The sequence below is a fragment of the Mixophyes fleayi genome, chromosome 7 (genome assembly GCF_038048845.1).
Source record: "Mixophyes fleayi isolate aMixFle1 chromosome 7, aMixFle1.hap1, whole genome shotgun sequence".
Lineage (NCBI taxonomy): Eukaryota > Metazoa > Chordata > Amphibia > Anura > Limnodynastidae > Mixophyes > Mixophyes fleayi.
In genome coordinates, this window is record NC_134408.1 from 33043135 (window position 1) to 33062558 (window position 19424).

General features: G+C 40.2%; 2 protein-coding genes across 7 annotated transcripts in view; one reads left to right on the forward strand and one right to left on the reverse strand.

Moving 5' to 3' along the window:
- The window catches only part of CHLSN (cholesin), a 172839-nt gene that overhangs the window by 101162 nt on the left and 52253 nt on the right, over window positions 1–19424 (forward strand). The gene's annotated exons all lie outside the window — the stretch shown is intronic.
- GPR146 (G protein-coupled receptor 146) overlaps window positions 2395–19424 on the reverse strand; it is a 36797-nt gene continuing 19767 nt past the window's right edge. Inside the window, exons 1-2 of one of the 3 annotated variants that reach the window (XM_075179613.1) lie at window positions 10514–10664; window positions 2395–4198 (exon numbers count right to left, since the gene is read on the reverse strand). In XM_075179613.1, the coding sequence (XP_075035714.1) occupies window positions 3155–4156 (1002 nt within the window). In that variant the 5' untranslated portion in view covers window positions 4157–4198; window positions 10514–10664 and the 3' untranslated portion in view covers window positions 2395–3154. Of the gene's footprint in view, window positions 4199–6460; window positions 6668–10513; window positions 10665–19424 lie in introns of those variants that run through there. The other 2 variants (XM_075179612.1, XM_075179611.1) reach the window with 2 other exon arrangements.

A 19424-nucleotide genomic window follows, 5' to 3' on the forward strand; every position in this document is an offset into this window, starting at 1 on the left:
TTAAACCCCCTCCTCCCCCCCAAAAAAAACAAAACAGCATATTATACTGAATCATCAAGTGCCTATAGCTGAATAAATCCTTCATGTAGTGAAACAAAATCTTAAAAAAATATATGTCTGTTAATAGTAATAATATCAATAACAAAAGTAATAATGCCTTTTCATTGAATAATTTTGTTGGTGATTTTTGTTTTTTTACTTTTTGACATATATACATTGTATTTTTTTAACAATACATTTTCAGGCGAGCTTTATGAAGAAGTTATTGTACACACAATGCTTTGTTGCTTAAAAACTTCTCACCAGTGGCGCACGCAGGGGGGTTTCTGAGTCTCCAGAAACCCCCCCCCCTGCGCTAACTAAATGGCCACTATAGCGGCACTGTCTTATACAGCAGCCGCGGCGCTGTCAAAGAAGCGTCCGCGGCGGTGCTGTAGTGTATACAGCACCGCCACGGACGCTTCTTGGACAGCGCCGCGGCTGCTGTATAGGACAGCACTGCCTAAACGGAGCTGCAATTCTCCGTGCGCCCCTGCTCACCCGGGGGAGGGGAGTTGGGGGGGGGGCTCATGTGATAGGGGGGTAGGAGGGGGCGTGATGATGTCATTGCGTCACCATAGCCCCGCCCCCACTATAAAATCCCGAAATTCACGGCATTGGATAGCGGGGGGTGGGGCTTAATGACACGATTAAGCCCCGCCATTCAGTTCTGTGAATTTCGGCGAATCTGGGAGGTTTGCCTACTCTTCCGGACTTCCCGAAATTCGGGAGCCTCCCGGGAATTCCGGGAGAGTAGGCAAGTTTGCTTAATAGATAATGTTAATGTTTGTATGCTAAATGTTGAACGTGACTGCCTTGAGGTAGTGTACATATCTATTTACCAGCAGGATATCTACACTATGGGGATTATTAAACCACATGGAACAAAGAGCAGTGATGTGCTGTAACCCACAGCAACCAATCAGATGTTTGTTTTCAACAGGCTGAATCCAGTAAACTGATATGTTGCAATGGGTTACAATACCTCATTGCACCAAGTTGTTAAATAAGCCCATATTTGTCATAAAGGGCTTCTATTGTGCACAGATATCCTGAAGATATTCTCTAAGGGGATTATTAAGGATTGGCGCAGTGAGCACCTTTATAAGACACAAACGCCAAGGTGAGGGAAAATCCGATAGAACCTTATTGAGTAACACGGTGTATGCAGCAATTATGGGGCGGAATTCAGTTTGGCGCGGGGGCTGTTATGTGTCTCTGGAACAGTCCGCAGAGACATAGCGGCAGAGGTTTTTTATACACCTTGTTAATGTACATATCCTTTAGCTTTCATGGCTGTCTAGTTCCTAGGAGTGATCCAGTCCTTTACAACTGAATATACAATACAGTATGTAACAATGGATTGTGTATGGTTTCGGGTGGTAGAACGTTCTGTTACTAAATATGACACAGAAAGCTGCTTCTATAAGGTTGGTCTTGCAATTCTGGGGGATCCTCTCCAACTTCTCTAATTAGACTGTCAATATTAATAATTGAAACTTAATTCTAAATCCACAACTTAAAGGTTACTACATGTAAACTCCAAATTTAACAATGAATAGTGTAGCACTCACAAGTATACATCAAACATGTTCATACCACACTCAGGATCACAACATCTCATAAGATGGACATTAAGAAAAATCGGTGAACTGGCTAAACATTAAGGTTCTGTAAACCATAGCAACCAGATTTTTCTAATACAGTTCAGAATATGAAAACAGGCGTCTGGTTGCTGAGGGGTACAGTACCTTCTTTGTACAGTTGCCCACTCACCGGTTTTATTTTTTTTTATAAATGCCATGACCTAATAGTTGATTTGGGTTATAGCACCTTTTTTTTCACCCACAGATTTCTGCAAATGTTACATATTGAATTTTCGGGGTATTTAGAACATAGAAGTGCAAAACTATTTCAATCAATTGTAATCAGCGGATTTAAACTCCGAGTAACTGCCTTCAATATCACACATGAAATGTGGTGTGTGTAGAAAACAATGCTTCCCCCATGATGACAACATAATTTATAATATTCTACATGCATATGTGTAGATGTTGGTAGCAGCCTTTTAAAAATCTTATGTGTTGTGGTCCTTTATCACATGTTCTAGCTGCCCTGAAGGCGTTATTATCCACAAGCAATTTTCAGATTTATAACTAGCAAGACTATAGAATAAACATATGGCTTTGGCCCATAAGATTATTTAGCAACATCTGGGCTAGGAAATGAAGTGTAAAGTGTGTGCCTGTTTATATAGGTGAAATGTAGACATAACAGACCTTGACAAGTCATAGGGATACAATTGAGTTCCAAACCTCATTATCCCTGGATATGAACGACATTACAATTCTCAGCCATGCCTTGTCCTTCATGAACCTTATTTATTATAGATACTTGTCAAGTAAAAATATCAGAAAAGTTCCATATTATTACTTGTACAACAGCTACATAGAGCTTTTCAAACATTACACCTAGTTAATTTGTTCACTTAGTAGTCAAACTGTAGAGAGCTTGTTGCATATATTAGAAAGAGAAATTCACTTCACACTGTGTTAATGAGCAATAACAATATAATACTTTTCTATAGTATCAAAGTGCTTTGTATTTATTTATGTATAGAACAGTTAACTTCAAGGTTCTGTGTGTTCTTCTGTCTTTGCCTTTAATAATTTTGCAAATAAATGTCTTGGTGGAGTAGATGAATTAATAGCAATCAAGGTGCCACATCACAGATCTGTGGATGGATTTCGGGGGCTATAGTTAAATTCTGCTCATAGCCTTAGGTCATTTTATATTATAGTAAGGTAGAACCACAGCTGAGCGGCACCATTCAAGGTACAATTTCAGCTTATCTTCCTGGGCACCATTTATGATACATTTCCAGCTCTGGAACCACTCCACTAAAGAGGGTCAGCGCAAATTTCAAACATGTCAGCAGATACCAGTCTTCATAACTAATTATGATTATAGATTATCACGTGACATGCAGTATGATATTTGCTGTGTGGTCATGCTAAGGCTCATACCTAAACCGATAGCAGCCACCCTTTATCCTCTCCGGAGGACAAGGTCCTATCGATGGCGAACCACTTTACCGTAATTCCATCTGCAGCTTTTAAGTCATCACCTGCTGAACCACGGTGTGCTCATGTGCACAGCCCTGGTTTCCACAGTGCAGTTTTTTAAGTAACCTCTGTAATTTGCTGTGAAAGTTTTTGTTAATGTGTCTGTGCAATAGAGGTATGACAAAGCTGCTCGAGAAGGCCAAGAAGCTAGACAAGCCCTCCACGAAGTGAAATGTCCTCATGAACTTGTGGTCGGTGGACTTCACATGAACGTCTGTAAAAGTGTTTACCATCAGGGTAGCATAATAGGGCGTCCATAAAATAAACTGCGTGCAAACAGTTGCGATTAAAAGGCGGTGCACTGATGGGTCCAGCCTTCCGGTGTCCTGATCCAGGGGTGTCGCTTCTTTCCGCATCTGCAGGATGAGAATCAAAGCGTACAGTACAGCGAAAACTGGAACCACGTAGCCAATAAGCACCATGATGGCGTCTGCTGCCTCCCTGTTCTGCATCTTGGAGCACTCGATGATTTTGGTGGAGACGTGGTTGCAGATATAGAAGAGGAGAGACGAGAAGCTGGTCAGCACTGCTCCACCCCAGATAAACCCACACACATGCTTTGTGTTGTAGACACTTGACATGTATGTCCTTGGCAGAGCACACTCTATGTAATAGTCCAAACTGAGCAAAGTCGTGGAGTACATGATCACCAGCGACGACACGTTAAAGAGAATGAGCAAAGTGATGTAAACTTCGTTTCCAAAGCTCCATAGTGACCACTTGGTGTACTCCGGTCCTAGAAGGTACACCGGGGCCACCGCGTTAATGATAAGTCCAGCGATCGCAATGTTCACAAAATAGACATCAGGCATAGTCATGGTCGCCTTGTTATACAGATTAACCAGCACAAGCTGTACATTGTAGCAGAGACCGGTTGGAAAACAAATGATGAGGTAGAGGATGGAGAAGACAAAGAGTACGAGGTGAAAATCATGGCACAAACGCTGGTCTTGGCTGTTGTCAGTGTAATTAAAATCTTCGCAACTCCACATAGTGATACCAGTCAGCGGCTTTTTAGCTGGTCACCAGCTGATCTGTGGGGCAGAAAGAATGACAACTGGTTAAGAACTGTCTTATGTGTGCGATGGTAATCATGAATACTTGAATCTCATCCTGTGTGATATCAAAACAAGGTTCTACCCCAGCATCACCCTATCACAGCCTTTTCCTGTCCCTTTACATAAGGCTGGCAGGTTTAATTGTGCAAATATGTCTGCTGGTGAAGATGATTCATCGTTAGTGGTCATTAATGATAATTACACAGGAAATCAGTTCAACAAACACTGTAAAGGAGAATATTTTTCTGCTGAGTTTTATAGGCTTATGTATTGGAAAGGGAACTGGTTCAGTTAGTTAGAAGCCATAGAGAAAACCTAAAAATAACAGTTCTTAAAACAGGAATAATAGTAAAAAGGGTCAAACTAAAACATAAGCTTGTCATTTTTACTGACATTGAGAGCCACGTTCATAATGTATATGTTAGGACGATATAAACTGCATATATAAATTGTAGCGGGTCCCCATCCCTAAGTAATATAATATAGTTCCGGCCGTATCACTAATAAGTGTTTTACAGCAGAGATCAGTAATCCATTATGGAACTGCATGTCCCAGAACATAGACTGCCTAGGCGTGTAGTAGGCACGTCTGTCTGTCAGGGACTAAATCACTAAACAATACTTGCATCACTAATAATCATGTTGTACACACATGGAAAATTCCCCTTTGTTGTGAAACCCTTTGTATTTTATTGATAAACTGCTTTACAAGCAGATTAGAGATATTGTGAGATTAAATTATGCATCAAGAAAGTTAAATAATTGATGTGTGCTTGGAAACCTGTGCCATGCGATCTCTCTGAAGAACGAGGAGTCTGGTGCCGTACAACAACGCGGCTGTAGCCGCGATGACCCAAATACCATTGCTTCAGTTTACATGTTATAGACTGAAATGTTATACAGGTAAGTATGAAGGAACATTTAGTTGCAAGGTAATTGAAAGGTAGTGGTAGAAATGTCCATTTATCCCCTAGAGCACCAGATATTCCAAAACTAGTTTATCTGCATATATTGCATTATACATCCATTACAACATAAAACTACGTCAAAATAAAGCATTTTTTAAACATGGGGAGATAATAAATATATTTAATTTTTAGTAGCAGAATTAATATTTAACAAAAAATAGTGGGATAATATGACATTTTATGGAACTAATCTCCCCCGAGTTGTTTATACTATGCATGCCCTCACATTGAGTGTAACACACATTTTCCTTCATCGATTGTTGCAGCCGTGTCTCCATTTTAATTATACCACTAGTGTAGAGCTCCCATAAATATGAATTGAGTCCCAAGATTTCCAGTAGGAGAAAAGGGTCCTGAGAAAAGTAGGACATATGAGAGCAATATAATTGTGTCCTATACTGATTATGTCACCAGTGACCACCATGCTATAGGTTTCTCTCTCCCAGTCACAGTGTTTACTTGTGACCATAAGCCTCACATTTCGTATAATGCAGCTGTAGTATCCCCACGCATTTGTTGAAGTTCCATCACTTTTGGGACCATACTTCTTATTACTGGCAGGAAAAGTAATGTAGGAGCCATCAGGAACGCTTGGGGATATAAAGCATAAATACATTTAACAGCCTAAACAGTATTTTAGCTACTATAAGGGCATAGCAACAGAGGGCACGTTAGGACCAGTGGGCATGTAGTCAACTGTTATCTTACTGCTGACCCATCTATCAGCAAACGTAGCTAACCCATTTCTAAGTCTTGTTCCTTAATGAAATATGTAAGAGGAGTTACGAAGCCCAGCTCAGTTTAACATAATGTCATTAAAATGCATTTGAACCACCACACAATAGAGAATATAAAAGTGTGCTCGAATAAGGAGGATTTTCATAAAGGACTACTCAATTTTAAGATGGTTCCAAAAACAATGACTTGCATACGAATGATTAATGTCTTTCTATACATACTCCACAAGCCAAACCATCACTCGGTTTGAAAGTGTCCTTACATGACACATCCACCAATCCCGTTGAGACAAAAGACAAAATAATGTTTTACAGACAATCTGGTATGAAAATGAATTTGTTACATGATCAGGTGAATATCTTTCCAACCGCAACTGAACACAATCCCTGAACAACTCTATAGCAATGATTAACCAATGTGCTGCCACAGAGGAGTCTTGACAAGACACTGGAACGCCTGGGTAGCCACATTCCTTAAAACAGTGAATGATTTCAAAATAAATATCAATAAACAGTTATTAATGAGCTCCTACCTTTCACTGGACATTCCTTGTGCTAGAAAGGTTTTGCAGTGAAGTCGCTAAGTATCGTATAGGAAGGAAGTGAACACATTTCCTGAGAATTGTTTCTCCCTCTCTGTTTCCGAGCAATACAGACCTGACTGCTGCATGGTGGTGGTTAAAAAATAAATAAATGTACACACGGATTGCACTTGCTTTCCAGTCTGTACTCTGCTCAGAAAGTTTCAGCTTCACTTGGCAGGCTGGCTTAGCCACTCCCTACTGACTGTTTACAGGAGTAGAGAATGGTTTAGAGTGATACGCGGTGATGAGATTAGAGTGGGAGACAGACACACAGGTGCCTGATGCTCTCAGGGCTGTTTTCACCCATTTCCTGCTGGCAGAATATACAGCAGAGTTATCCCAAGTACCATTCTCTGCTCATAGTGAAATTATGACCATACAGCAACCGATCTAAAAGACGACTGCGCATAATTCTAATGCAAGCTGCTGCCTTACGTAAAACTACTGCAGTGGAAATGGTTACAAATATGTAAGTTAAGTTTTTGAACCGCATATGTTTGACATAAGCCTGAAATTTATACAGGAAACTTGATAAAGGAGAAATCAAGGAGCCACTGCCGGCATCTGTAGGTGTGATATGGGGTGTTAGGACCCTGGGAAAAGGTTAGCGTTATTTTTTGGCCCCACAAACAAAGATAGTAGCATCTCTGACCCAGAAGCAGAGCATCATAGCAGAAGAGATAAAACCACTTATAAATGGCATATTGGATAGTCATTGGCATGTGCACCAGAGGGTGTAAGAACCTCTACCAGAGGACAATGCAGGACCACATGACACTTTAACATGTAACAAACTATAAGACAACTTACATTTGTCCTAAACACAGTGAATGTAGAGCGGAGGGGAACATATGGAAACGTGAGAATCATCAACATTTATTTATATAGCGCCAGAAAATTCTGTAGTGCTTTAAAATTGGGAACAAACATTAATAAAACAATACTGGGTAATACAGACAGACAGGTAAGAGGGCTCTGCTTGCAAGCGACAATGAGAAAAGTCCAGGACAAAAACACTAGGTCGATAGGTCGACATATTTCACTGCCAATATCTACCCTGTAGGCAGCTCACCATCTCCTGAGCATAACTACAGCCACTGAGTTGGCCTGATGGTAATATGTCCATGGCTTAGATTTCAAAGCAATGACTGCATATATTCTCATAATGTGATAGACTATAAAGACAGAAAGAATTGAGGTATTGAACAAGTAAGTAGAATTTGTCTTTAGTTACATTAATGGCTAATACACTTTGCAGTAGGAAGGAAACATACATGTTAAGCTAGTTAAAGCAGTGACCCCATAAAAACATGACTTGTGTTTTTTTTTTAACATCACTGTAGCAGAGCTAAAAGAAGAATCTTGGTAATTACCAGTTTCCTTTGTTTGTTTCTTCAGTCTGCTATTAATGATTTATAATTCTACCATTTCCCCAGTGTCGTGTTACTACCATGGCAACTACCGCCACATGGCAGTCACACGACTCACTGTATCATGTGCCATGGTCGTGGCTTAGAAAAATCGGGTGCATGTCTAAAAGGTATTTAATTTAGGATTGCTGCTTTAACATATACAATGTAAATTATCTTACATTGCCATGTCCGGATATATCGACGTACACATTTATTTTTGCAAATGTCACAAGATAGTATTGTCGTTATTTTGTTAACCAAACATTTCAGTCTTTGGGTGAAATAGTCATAGATCAGCTGAACGGGAAGCAATCCCTGTGCTGGACTGTTTACTTCTGCTAAAGAGTACACGATCAACAAGGACATTGTCACTCTTTAAATAAGTCAGTGTTTTTGTTTCAGTGTTCTGGATAGCTAAAGCAGGGCTCTGGTCTCCAGACTATGCAAAATATGTGTTTATACATTCAAATGGTGGTGCCTGGAGGCTACCTGTACTTCTTCTCTTCTACACGACATTCCATGTAACAATCGTCTGTCTCTTTGCAGGTGCACGCAGTTCATTCCACAAACTGCAAAGGCGTAAGGTGGAGTATAACGTTACTCATGCGGAGGCAATATGTGTAATGTACATTATACTTTAAGGGGTTCAGTGATTCAGTTGACAGGCTGAAAGTTTAAAGTACACCTGTTGCCTACTGACGGACACTTTATGAACTGAAGATAATCCTCAGAATATGCTTCAGCGGTGTCGTTGGTTCCTAGTGAATTGATAGGCTGCATTCTTGGCTTAGCCCATAAAATGATTTCCTCCTCTGGGCGCACTTGGGAGCTGAATAAGAAATGTACTGCTTATTCCAAAGAACTACGGCTCCCATGATGCTAAGTAATGCAAGATATTAATCAGTAGCTGCTGAACCTTTGTTTATGCATTGTAAAGTAGGGTCAAGGAACCCTGTACATTTCTAACGCTACATGAAGTGTAATTGGCTATTTCTTAGCTGCTTAGTTTCGTTCTGTTCCAGAAGTGCCCACATTTCCTGGTTGAGCATAGGTGAATCCTCTCTTTAGAGAGTAACCTTTGTTTAACCATGGATTTCTTTAATTACAGTTGCATGCGTTTTCTGGATGCTCGAGCTATTAAGGACTCTTACCAGCATTAAGCCCCTATATTTATATAAGAGGAGGAAATCATGTCATTAATGCATGTTGTTTTCTATTTGACATGACGTAATATGTTTGATATTACTATGGCTTTCTGATAAATAGGAACAAATGTGCTGATGAGTCATGCGTTCATTTAGAGCAGCAGTTTTGTGCATGTTAACCTGAGGCCGACAAGGCCAGACACCCTGACAAAGTCATTGCAATTGTAATTCACAGCTTGTCTACGGTGGTACCATCACAATCTATTGGAGGCCCAGAACTATGGTGACCTCATATATTGTAGTGTTGCCAAATGTTTACTCCTGCACTCTGCAGAGGTTAGAGGGGCTGATCTAAATATTTGCCGGTACTGCAAGCCATCCTGGCTGAAAGGGTTAAATTAAGCTGGACACATTCAGCCGAACTAGTCAAACACTGTATTTTTCAACTGAAGCATCCAATCTGTCCAAAGCCTTTAGCGATTAGAAATGCTTGAATGATTACAATGTGGCAGAAAGGACTTTAATCCCCAGATCTGTTTACAGACACGGGTCCAGGCTGTCCGGTGGGGCAAAGGCCTCAGCACAAGCCTGTGGCTCCATGTCTCATTAGGAGAGTCATTTTATCCCTGTGCGTCTACCCCTAACAGAAGGCAGCAGGGACCAGCCTGTGACAGTAATTTATTACACCTGTAAACGTCTTTAAACAAAACTACATTCATATTTAAATGTCCCACTTTATCTAAAAATGTCCCTCAGTCACCTCTGTTCCCAGTATCAGTATTTTAGTGGGGTCCCAGGGGAGGGTCCGACACAAAAGAACTATTATTGGGAAAGAACGGAGTTTAGTAAAGTTCTTAAATAAAGTTAAATAACACTTAACGAATTAGATCTTTATGGTTTCATTTTTGAAAGACCCAAAATGTTTTTTTGTTAACAGTTGTTAGCGCACATTGAGAGTCACTGGTCTCTCAATAATAACTCGCAACTAAGCAAATTGATTAAGCCACTCTTACAGCGAGGACGGGACCATGCTTTTCTATACAAGTAAGAGCACATCTAATTATAATACTATTATATAATGTTGTTTAGCTGTGTTCACACAATACAAGGCTGAAATTGACTGCTGTATTACAGCTGCTGTATATTCAAAGAGCCAGCTCTATATAGGGGATTATAGAGTTCTGCAGACAACACAGGATTTCCTTTCCAAAATGTATCATGGAGCCGGTGCTCTAGACAGAAGGGAATTTGGTGCACACACATAACTGGTCTGGTCTATATCATGGCACAGTAGGTAGCAATGCAGTGAAATTAGCAACATCACTGTACAATCATTTCTGAATATTCTGCTAATGCCCAGTGATATAACTGAACATGCCACAGATCTTCCAAACCTGTTCTATAAAGCATTTGTAGATCATCACCATCTGACAGTACAGACTCACCTGACCTTCCCTGCTAGGAGCCTGACACTTGCAGCTGATACCTCGGGAACATTTTGTACGTTGGACATGAGAACACAAAGGTTTCAGATCCTTAAGCACGGAGGGCATAGAATAATACAGCTTACAATAAGAGTGCTGACAGAGACTGAAGCACAGCTCCTGGCAGTGCTAAACGTACTGTGTACACACGTGACCTGGTATACACACAAAATCCTCACGGGCTTTAGCTGTCCGCTCTGATTGGCTCCGAGCTTCATTACAAAAACAAGCTCTACATAGCCGTAGCCCTGAGCGATTCTGACAGCAGGGTTAAGGGGTTTTAATGGTGGTTCTTGATCATTGCCCTTAGGTTTCTCCAGTCAGCTAGAAGCTTTTGTTTTCTTTAACGCGGGGGAGCTTGTGACATTTCCTGAAAAACCAGAGTATTGTGGCAACATAAAGACCTATTAAATGTCTTGCAGTATGGGACATAGTGAATAGATAACTCAGGGGAGTGGGTAACTGAAAGTGCAGAACTAGAGTAGAAAAGCCATAAAATATTTGACTACTTCCTAGGGTCCTGACCTCTTATATTTTTGTGTTTCCCAGTAAAAAATAAAAAACAAGTGTAACTGTTAACACTAAACTACTTGTGACTTACTTGATTCGTATGTGCTGCATTAAAGTAAAAAAAAAAACAAACACAAAAATGGAAATGCATAGAATTCTGAAATATGTCAGTAAAACGTTAGAGGGCATAATCAATTGTTCCGAATCCCCGCGGCGTTAAAACTATTACCGTCATTACGGTAATAGTAAGCCGGATTTCAGCTCGCGGCTCAGGGAGCTGCGAGCTGAGATCCAGCGAGAAAACTACCGTAATAACGGTATTTACGCGCACTATTACCGTAATGACGCAAGATTTTTGCCGTTTCTGCCAACAATTGAATATGTCCCTAAGAGTCTTAAAAAGGCTGCACGCCTTAACCAGCATTAGATGCAGATAGTGAGGGTGCTTAGGAGCAATTTAGGCTGGGTACACGCTAGCGTTTATTTGGGTGCAAAAAACGTAAGTGAAAAGACATGTCAAGTACAAACACTTTTGACATGCGATTGTTAATTAGCCTATTTGGTTGCAAGTTGAGGGTCACTGAAGGTCACTCCATTGACCTCAGTGCATTAAGTGCATTGAATGGACCATGAAGCATTCTAAAATAATCTAACGCCCCCCTCCACCCCCTGAAATGCGAGTGGGTATGCTGACACTGGAAACAATGTAGTTCATTGCGAGACCAGTTTACATACGTTGCACGAGAGATAAGAAATGGTAATAAACACGTGTAATTTAATGCCAGTAGGTATAAATCCTTAAAGAGGAGAATTCAGTGGCGCAGAGGGCAGTTAACACCCAAGCTCATGTTGTCATCTACGCCACAGCATGCTCTCCCCTCTTCGTAGCTGCACCAGCCAATCAGTGTCCTAAGCAGTGTTTACATTTTACTCTAAGTAGAATCCTTATTGAGCTAAGTACAAAGTGACATTTTATTTAATTGTATCTGTTGCAATTCTATTACAAACTTTACATTACATACTGGAGCAGCTATTGTTCTGTTAATAGACTAGTCTGCATTTATGTTCTATATAAATTTTCTTGTTTTCAGTCTTTTTTTTATTTTTTTCAATCAGAAGGTTTAAAACATATAATTGCATAACTGGCCGCTGTATCTGGAAAGCATTCAAAGCATTGTAAGAATGCTAGCAGCCGGCACGATAACATTGTGCAACTTCTGTGATTTAAAACAACAAGAACCCTGGCTTAACGCCGTACATAATTTACACCACTATTGTGTGTGTTTCTTGTGTGTTATTGTCCTGAACATTCTAAAAGATGTTACTTCTGAACATTCTAGGTTGCATGGGTTTTGAATGTACGCAAGAAGTGAAGTTGAAAAATATTCAAACGTATGCTTATTATAAGAGAGAGGGCAGTTGTCAGATTCCATCCTCTGTGAATAGGTCACTCTGTGGTTACAGTATCATTTGTGATTGTTTACACAAGGCTTTTTCTTATGTAAATATGGCCAGGGCAGGCATCAGTGAGATGCTGTTCCCAATGTGTGTGAGTTACAAGACTACTTTAAATGAAACATCATTATTTGAATGAATCATGGGGTAAGCGGTACATCTGGTCTCATTTATATTAATAAATGTGCATATACAGTGACAAGATTTGTGCATAATGACCCATATGTTTTATTGGGCTTGTAGTGAAAAATTGTCATACTTCTAATTAAAAGATACTTTCTTCAAATTCCAAACAAATGATGCTTTATGCTGGTTTTAATAAAACACCAGTGACACAACGCGTGTCAGGAGGTGGGGGGGGTGGGTGGCGGTGAGTGGTGTATTTTTAAATTGACCACAACGCATTTACTGCAAGTAAATAGATCAGACAGCATCCAAATAAACACTTCTAGACTACAAGTGGGTTCAATGGGACCAATTGGTTCCATTCCCATACCCGTTTACTAGTGTTAAAACGCTGTAAAAGATTTTTTACATCCGATGATAAAGGGACCTTCAGATGCTTATCTTGTTAAATGTTTTTTTGTAGTTAAACTTTTTAAAGCAAGAGAAGGACACTCCTTCGCAATGTATAATGTTCAGTATGAAATTAACAATTTGTCATTAGTAAAGATGTATGGTTAGACAGTGTGGATAGTGTTGCCATTGAAATGTAATGTCTAGATCCTTCATTAAACCACACATTCCTGCTCAGCAGGAATGATTGCAAGATAATGTCCTATTGTGTTCTGTAAATAAAAATAGTTTGAGAGAGAGTGTGACCCTTATCTTTATAAGACAGTACTGGTTTACAGGGATAGTGTTTGAACGTTGCATTATCTCTGACGTCTATGGTACAGAATAGGGCGTGGCACTGTCTCAGCAGTAAAACAGATGACTAACATTTTTGCAACAAGAACAATAAAATAATTTAACACTGTTAACTCTAATTTCAAAGTATATTGTAAATCTTTGCAAAAATTCAAGGCTCAATGATCAGATAATCTGCCAGACAGGAAGACTTGATAGTCTTGAGGGCTTTAACTGATATCCAATATTATTAGCCATGACAGCTACCACCTTTAATTTACCTAGATTTCTATTTGTAGATGTATTCCACAGAAGACTGCTTGGTCATTGGGATTTGGATGTGGATCAAGTGAAGCATAGAAATCAGAATTACAATAAGGGTGAATGACAGCACCAAATAACATTATGCTCTCCTCATACCTTTCTTCTGGGAGAAGCTACAAAAAGACGATAAGATTTGAATTGTTAAGTGGGCACGCAAGGCATATGGTGGCACAGATTGGGGGACCACGCCAATACTCACTTGGTTGTTCCCTGAGGCTGGAGTAGGTAGATGATGCCTTTTGCATCATGACATATTCTGACAGACCGCTTTCTGCTGCTCTCTGGCAGTCTGTAATACTATGCAGCACTGAACATATAAATCTGTCATAATGTAAAAAGATTTTTCCTGATAGTATTTTTTTTTTTTTGTAGAAGCAATCTGTACATTAATTCCACTTAAAACATTTGTCATTTTTATGCTTGTTAAGTCATGAAATATTGTACACGCTACAACCTTCTCATCATTTTGTGGGTTGAATGACGACAATTCACAACTTCCCCAACTGGAAACCTGTGACACATTTGAGTGATCCACAGATAATGTACCCAATTCCTGTGGGGGTGTATAGTAACATGCCATCAATGATGTTACTAGTGAATCAATAGGCTCACAAAATGTCTGCTTCTGCTGTGTGTTCATGACTGGCACACTGTGTGACATACTTACCAACTTTCTGAAGTTGGCTTGCGGCGGAGGTGGGCATGAGGGGGGCGGGGCGCCAAAATCGTGTAATTTTCTCACCCACTTGCGTCATTTTACATCATTTTACCCGGAGAATCGCGGCATTTTGGACCAAATTCTGCCAACTTCACTAGGAAGTGGGCAGATTCGGGAGATTGCCATACTCTCCCGGGAGTCCGTGAGACTCACCCAAAATGTGGGAGTCTCCCGGACATTCCGGGAGAGTTGGCAAGTAAGCTGTATGCATTTTATTCACACCTCCAGATGTGGAGAAAACTTTTAAAGAAAAGTAGAAATTCTGACAAATTTCTTGTGTGATTCAAATAAAAAGAACAACTTTCTATATCTCTCTGCTCTTCCAAGTTATCTAACACAGCAATCTTGAGTGATTTGTGATTGTGCCTTTTGCAATGTACAGGAGAAAAGCATTTCTTCAGAACAGAGTTAATGCAAACACAAGAAAACGTTCTGTGAGGGCATAAAGTGTTAAAATGGGACTCAAATCATTTTGATATGAAGTATTAGAGAGTGAAGTGCATCCATTTACATTTGTTTGCTTGTCAGAAGAGCTGTATTTACTCAGAAATGTAAGAATATCTGCTGCCTACGTTCTGTGATGGTAGCCATATTTGTATGAGAATGCAGCCAGTCCACTCGTTAGGGACTATTGACATCACAGAGTAACTTTATGGCTAAGATAAGGCTTACCCAGTGTTCATGAGGTACTGGTTCCTAGATATTGTCTGCATTTTTTATGAATATTTGTTTAACCTCACAACATAACTGCCTCCACAATATGTAGGTTACAGGTGGTCGTTATTAACCTGCATGTCTCCATTTATGCTGCGAGATTAAGGCTTCAGGTTAGTGCTATGGTGGGAAAGATGGAGGAATGAGTTTAGACCAGTGATTTTAAGACTTGTTTAAAATGTCTGCTGATATGTTATAGTCTATAATATTCCCACCCACCAACAGAAATTACTTACCTGACATTTCTATTTCTGCAAGCTCGCTGCCTAGGCGTGATCCTTGACTCAGAACTATCCTGTGTTCCCCACATTGACTCTATATCTAAATCATGTTGCATACATTTAAAGAACATTTCCAGAATATGCACATATCTCACACAAGACACTGCAAAAATCTCCCACATTGGTTATATTGCAATTCCCTCCATACTGGTCTTCCCAAATCAGACTCTCGCCCTATTTTGCACGCAGCGGCTAGATTGATTTTCCTTGCAAACTGTTCTCCCTCTGCTGAGCCACTCTGTCAGTGTCTACATTGGTTGCCTGATTTTCAAGAAATCCAATAAAAAATTCTTCTACTAACATACAAGACCATCAACTAAACTGCTCTTACATACATCTCCTCGCTTGTCTGAAAATATCTCCCAGCTAGACACTTCCATGCTGCACAAGATCTGCGTCTCTCATCCACTCTCATTACCTGCTCCCATTCCTGGTCATAGGGCTTTTTTTCGGGTTGCACCCAATTCTATGGAATTCCCTCCATCACACAATAAGACTTTCCTCTGGTCTTCAAACCTTCAAGTGTTCTCTGAAAACCCACCTCTTCAGGCAAGCTTATAGAGTTCCTCAACCACCCTCTTACCCTATTACCAACCCTAACACAGTTCACACAAGACAACAACCTTCTGACCCCAGACCAACACTGCTGTGTGACTGATCATATCGCCCACTAAGCACTTTTTACCTTTGCATTCTGGCTGGACCAATATGCAATATATAGCACTTAAGCGCATGTATCAAACTCCAAGTGTTCCATAGATTGTAAGCTTGCGAGCAGGGCCTTCTTACATGCCTATCTGTCTGTATTTCTCAGTACGGCTTTATTACTGTGTTTGTTTCCAATTGTATAAGAGAAGAAAAAAAAAAGTTTTTAAGTAGCTGCACATATTCATTGAGGCAGCCTTGAAAACACTGCACTCTTTATTCTGGAGAAGAGGAAGACATCTATTTCATGTTCATGAGCAGTAGTTTGTATCCAGTTTAAAGAACTCAATGTGCGTATTGTATTTGAAGTGGATGTTTAAGAAGGAAGGAGTCTTGTACTGATTACATGCAGAACAGTCCTGTTGCTCTGGCAGATCTCCAAAAGCAGCACTGTGTTTCTGCCACCTAACCTAATGTGTACTCCAGGATCCTAACTGTTCCTCTTTTCCAGCATTGTTTTCTATACAATACACGCACACATATACAGTGTCTGACAAAGCCTTTAAATCTGCATGGAATACTGGCCATAAATTGCAGATTCATTATATACTCTCAACTTTGCCATAATTGGTCTGAAATCCCCAGCTTCCCTCCTTCTTTCAGTTTATTTTAATTTCATTTCAATGATTAATCACAGTTTTTAACACACAGTTTTAAAAATTAATTCTCCAGCCCTTCCTCATCTGAGCAGTGTGTGGCGTTCTTTGGAACTCTGTCATTTCTTAATGGGGGATCTTAGAGGGTTCCGTTATTTTGAGCAGGTGAGGTGCTGAATGAGACCTCTGAAATGACAGGTAGGTGGGTCCATGTTTCAAGTGCTACCTAAATTCCCCCTGTGTGTCTATTTATATTGCACTTGTGGGCCATGAGTGTTTGACAAAGACTGTCCCAGTCATTGCTCCACCTTGATTCCAAGAAAGTGCATCCCTTAAGCTGTTAACAAGAAGCAGCGCCGGTCAATCATGATCATAAGGGGTAAGCACAGGTAGTATGAGATGGTGCAGCGAGGGGGCTACAATCCAGTAGCCACATTCCAATCACGGGGTCAGGGGGAGGTCCTGGCAGTAAAGCGCGTGGCTGGGTGGTGCAGAGGATGGAGAAAGAGGCAGGTGGTTAAGGTTAGTGAGCGAGGGTGCTTGGCAATGTAGGCATCATTTCACAACCCATGCCGAAAAAGTGGGCATTTTGTTCATAATGGCCTATACTCATGTTTTACCTAAAATGTACTGCATCGCAAACAGGATAATGCCATAATAATCAAAGGTTTGAGCTGCAGAAATTATTTACTTGTATATTTTGATGTACAGGCTAGTTTCCCAAATATGGACAGTTTTTTAATACATTCCCCAAACCCTATCTTGTTTTAATAGCACTTTTATTTTTTTCCGATAGAAATTTGTATTACAGGCAAGTCTTTTTACATGTCAGTTGTCCGCAAGACTATTATATATTAGCACAAAATGACAATAATGACATTTTATACACTGCTGTGTATGATGTGCCCAATGTCCGGCTGCATTTGATGCATGGCGAAAGCAGCTTGACAAAGGGCTAGATTTAATAAGCTGTGGGTTTGAAAAAGTGGGAATGTTGCCTATAGCAACCAATCAGATTCTAGCTGTCATTTTGTAGAAGGTACTAAATAAATAAAAGCTAGAATCTGATTGGTTGCCATAGGCAACATCCCCACTTTTTAAAACCCGCAGCTTAGTAAATCTAGCCCCAAGTGTGAAATCTGGAGACTTGAGCCCCACGTGTACTGAATGACCACTATTTAAACTGGTAATAGATCAAAAATAAGCATTCATGGTTCATAATTTATTTTATAAGAGTTGACAATATGTTTGCTATAGGAATGGTTGATGCCTATTTTCATGCCATTTAAGGGGTCATACAGTAAACCCAGTTCATGCACCAAAAATGCCAGTTTGTACAGTACTTCATATTTTTCCCAATGAAAACAAGTAGCAATAATTAGTGGTAAGGATTACTTTGTCAAGGAAAAAAACAAAACCGCACCGTTATGTAAACCAGGCTGGATCTGTTTATAATGGCCGATTGTGATGACTTGTTTTGTTCTATGTTCTACATAAATATATTTTTCTACATAATGTCTTGTGTACAAGCAGACATTGCACACATTACAGCCCATCCATAACGTTGTCCTCCTTTTACACTGATGAGACATTCTGTTCTGAGTGTGTGTGGGCAGGAAGTTTATACCTACGTACAATCCTAGAACTCAGTGCTTTAGGAAATAACAGACCTTGCAGCCAGCTCAAGGCACACAGGCTGTTAGTCTAATAACTGCTGTGTCCTTGACTTGCTACCTTCGTGATTTGGGAAGTTGCACTCAATCTCTGTTCAGATCAGTTCCAAGAAAAACTATTTCATCACGTCCTATTCCTTGCTTAAATAAGTAGGCAATTGTGGGAAGTAATTTCATTATACATTGATTATTTGATTTAATTATGGTGACAATATTTGCATCATTAAATTATAACTTCCAGCTGATGGCAATATTGAGATTGTGCTACCTTAACAGGACTTCAGTACTCCCTGCAGCCATTTTTCTCTTGGACTTTGTTTCACAGCCCCATCCAAATATCGGGGCAGTGTGACATTGATGTAGGGTTGGCTGGGGGAGGGAATAAGGTTTCCGTTTGGTCACCGTGCTCTTCTCCACAGCCGTATTAAAGTGGTGAACTTAAAAGGTTTCTCGAATTAGGACAAAATATATCCCACCCAATCCACGCTCCCCAGTTGTAACCATGCCCAGATATACCCAAATATCTTCACATTCCTGTGGCTTTGTAATAGGTTCACCTCTTTGAGGGTCCAAGAATCAGGATAGCACTGGTAAAATGTATCATCATCATCAGCTATTTACATAGCGCCACTAACTCTGTAGCGCTCTACAGAGAACTCACATCAGTCCCTGCCCCATTGGAGCTTAGTTTTATTCCCTAACATAAACACACAGACCGAGAGACTAGGATCAATTTAATAACAGCTAATTAACCTACAAGTATGTTTTTGGAGTGTGGGAGGAAACCGGAGCACCCAGAGGGAAACCCACGCACATATGGGGAGAACATATCAACTCCACACAGGCTGGGAATCAAACTCATGACCCCAGTGCTGCGAGGTAGAAGTGCTAACCACTAAGCCACTGTGCTGCCCAAATATAGAAGCATTAAAGTAAGGTGCTTTGTTAAGTTCTAATTTAACTCTCCTAGGCAGCCTTTATAAAAACGTAATTTGAACTAGACGTGTAGCCAAAAATCTGATGGCGTGGGTCAAAAAGCTGAAAGTC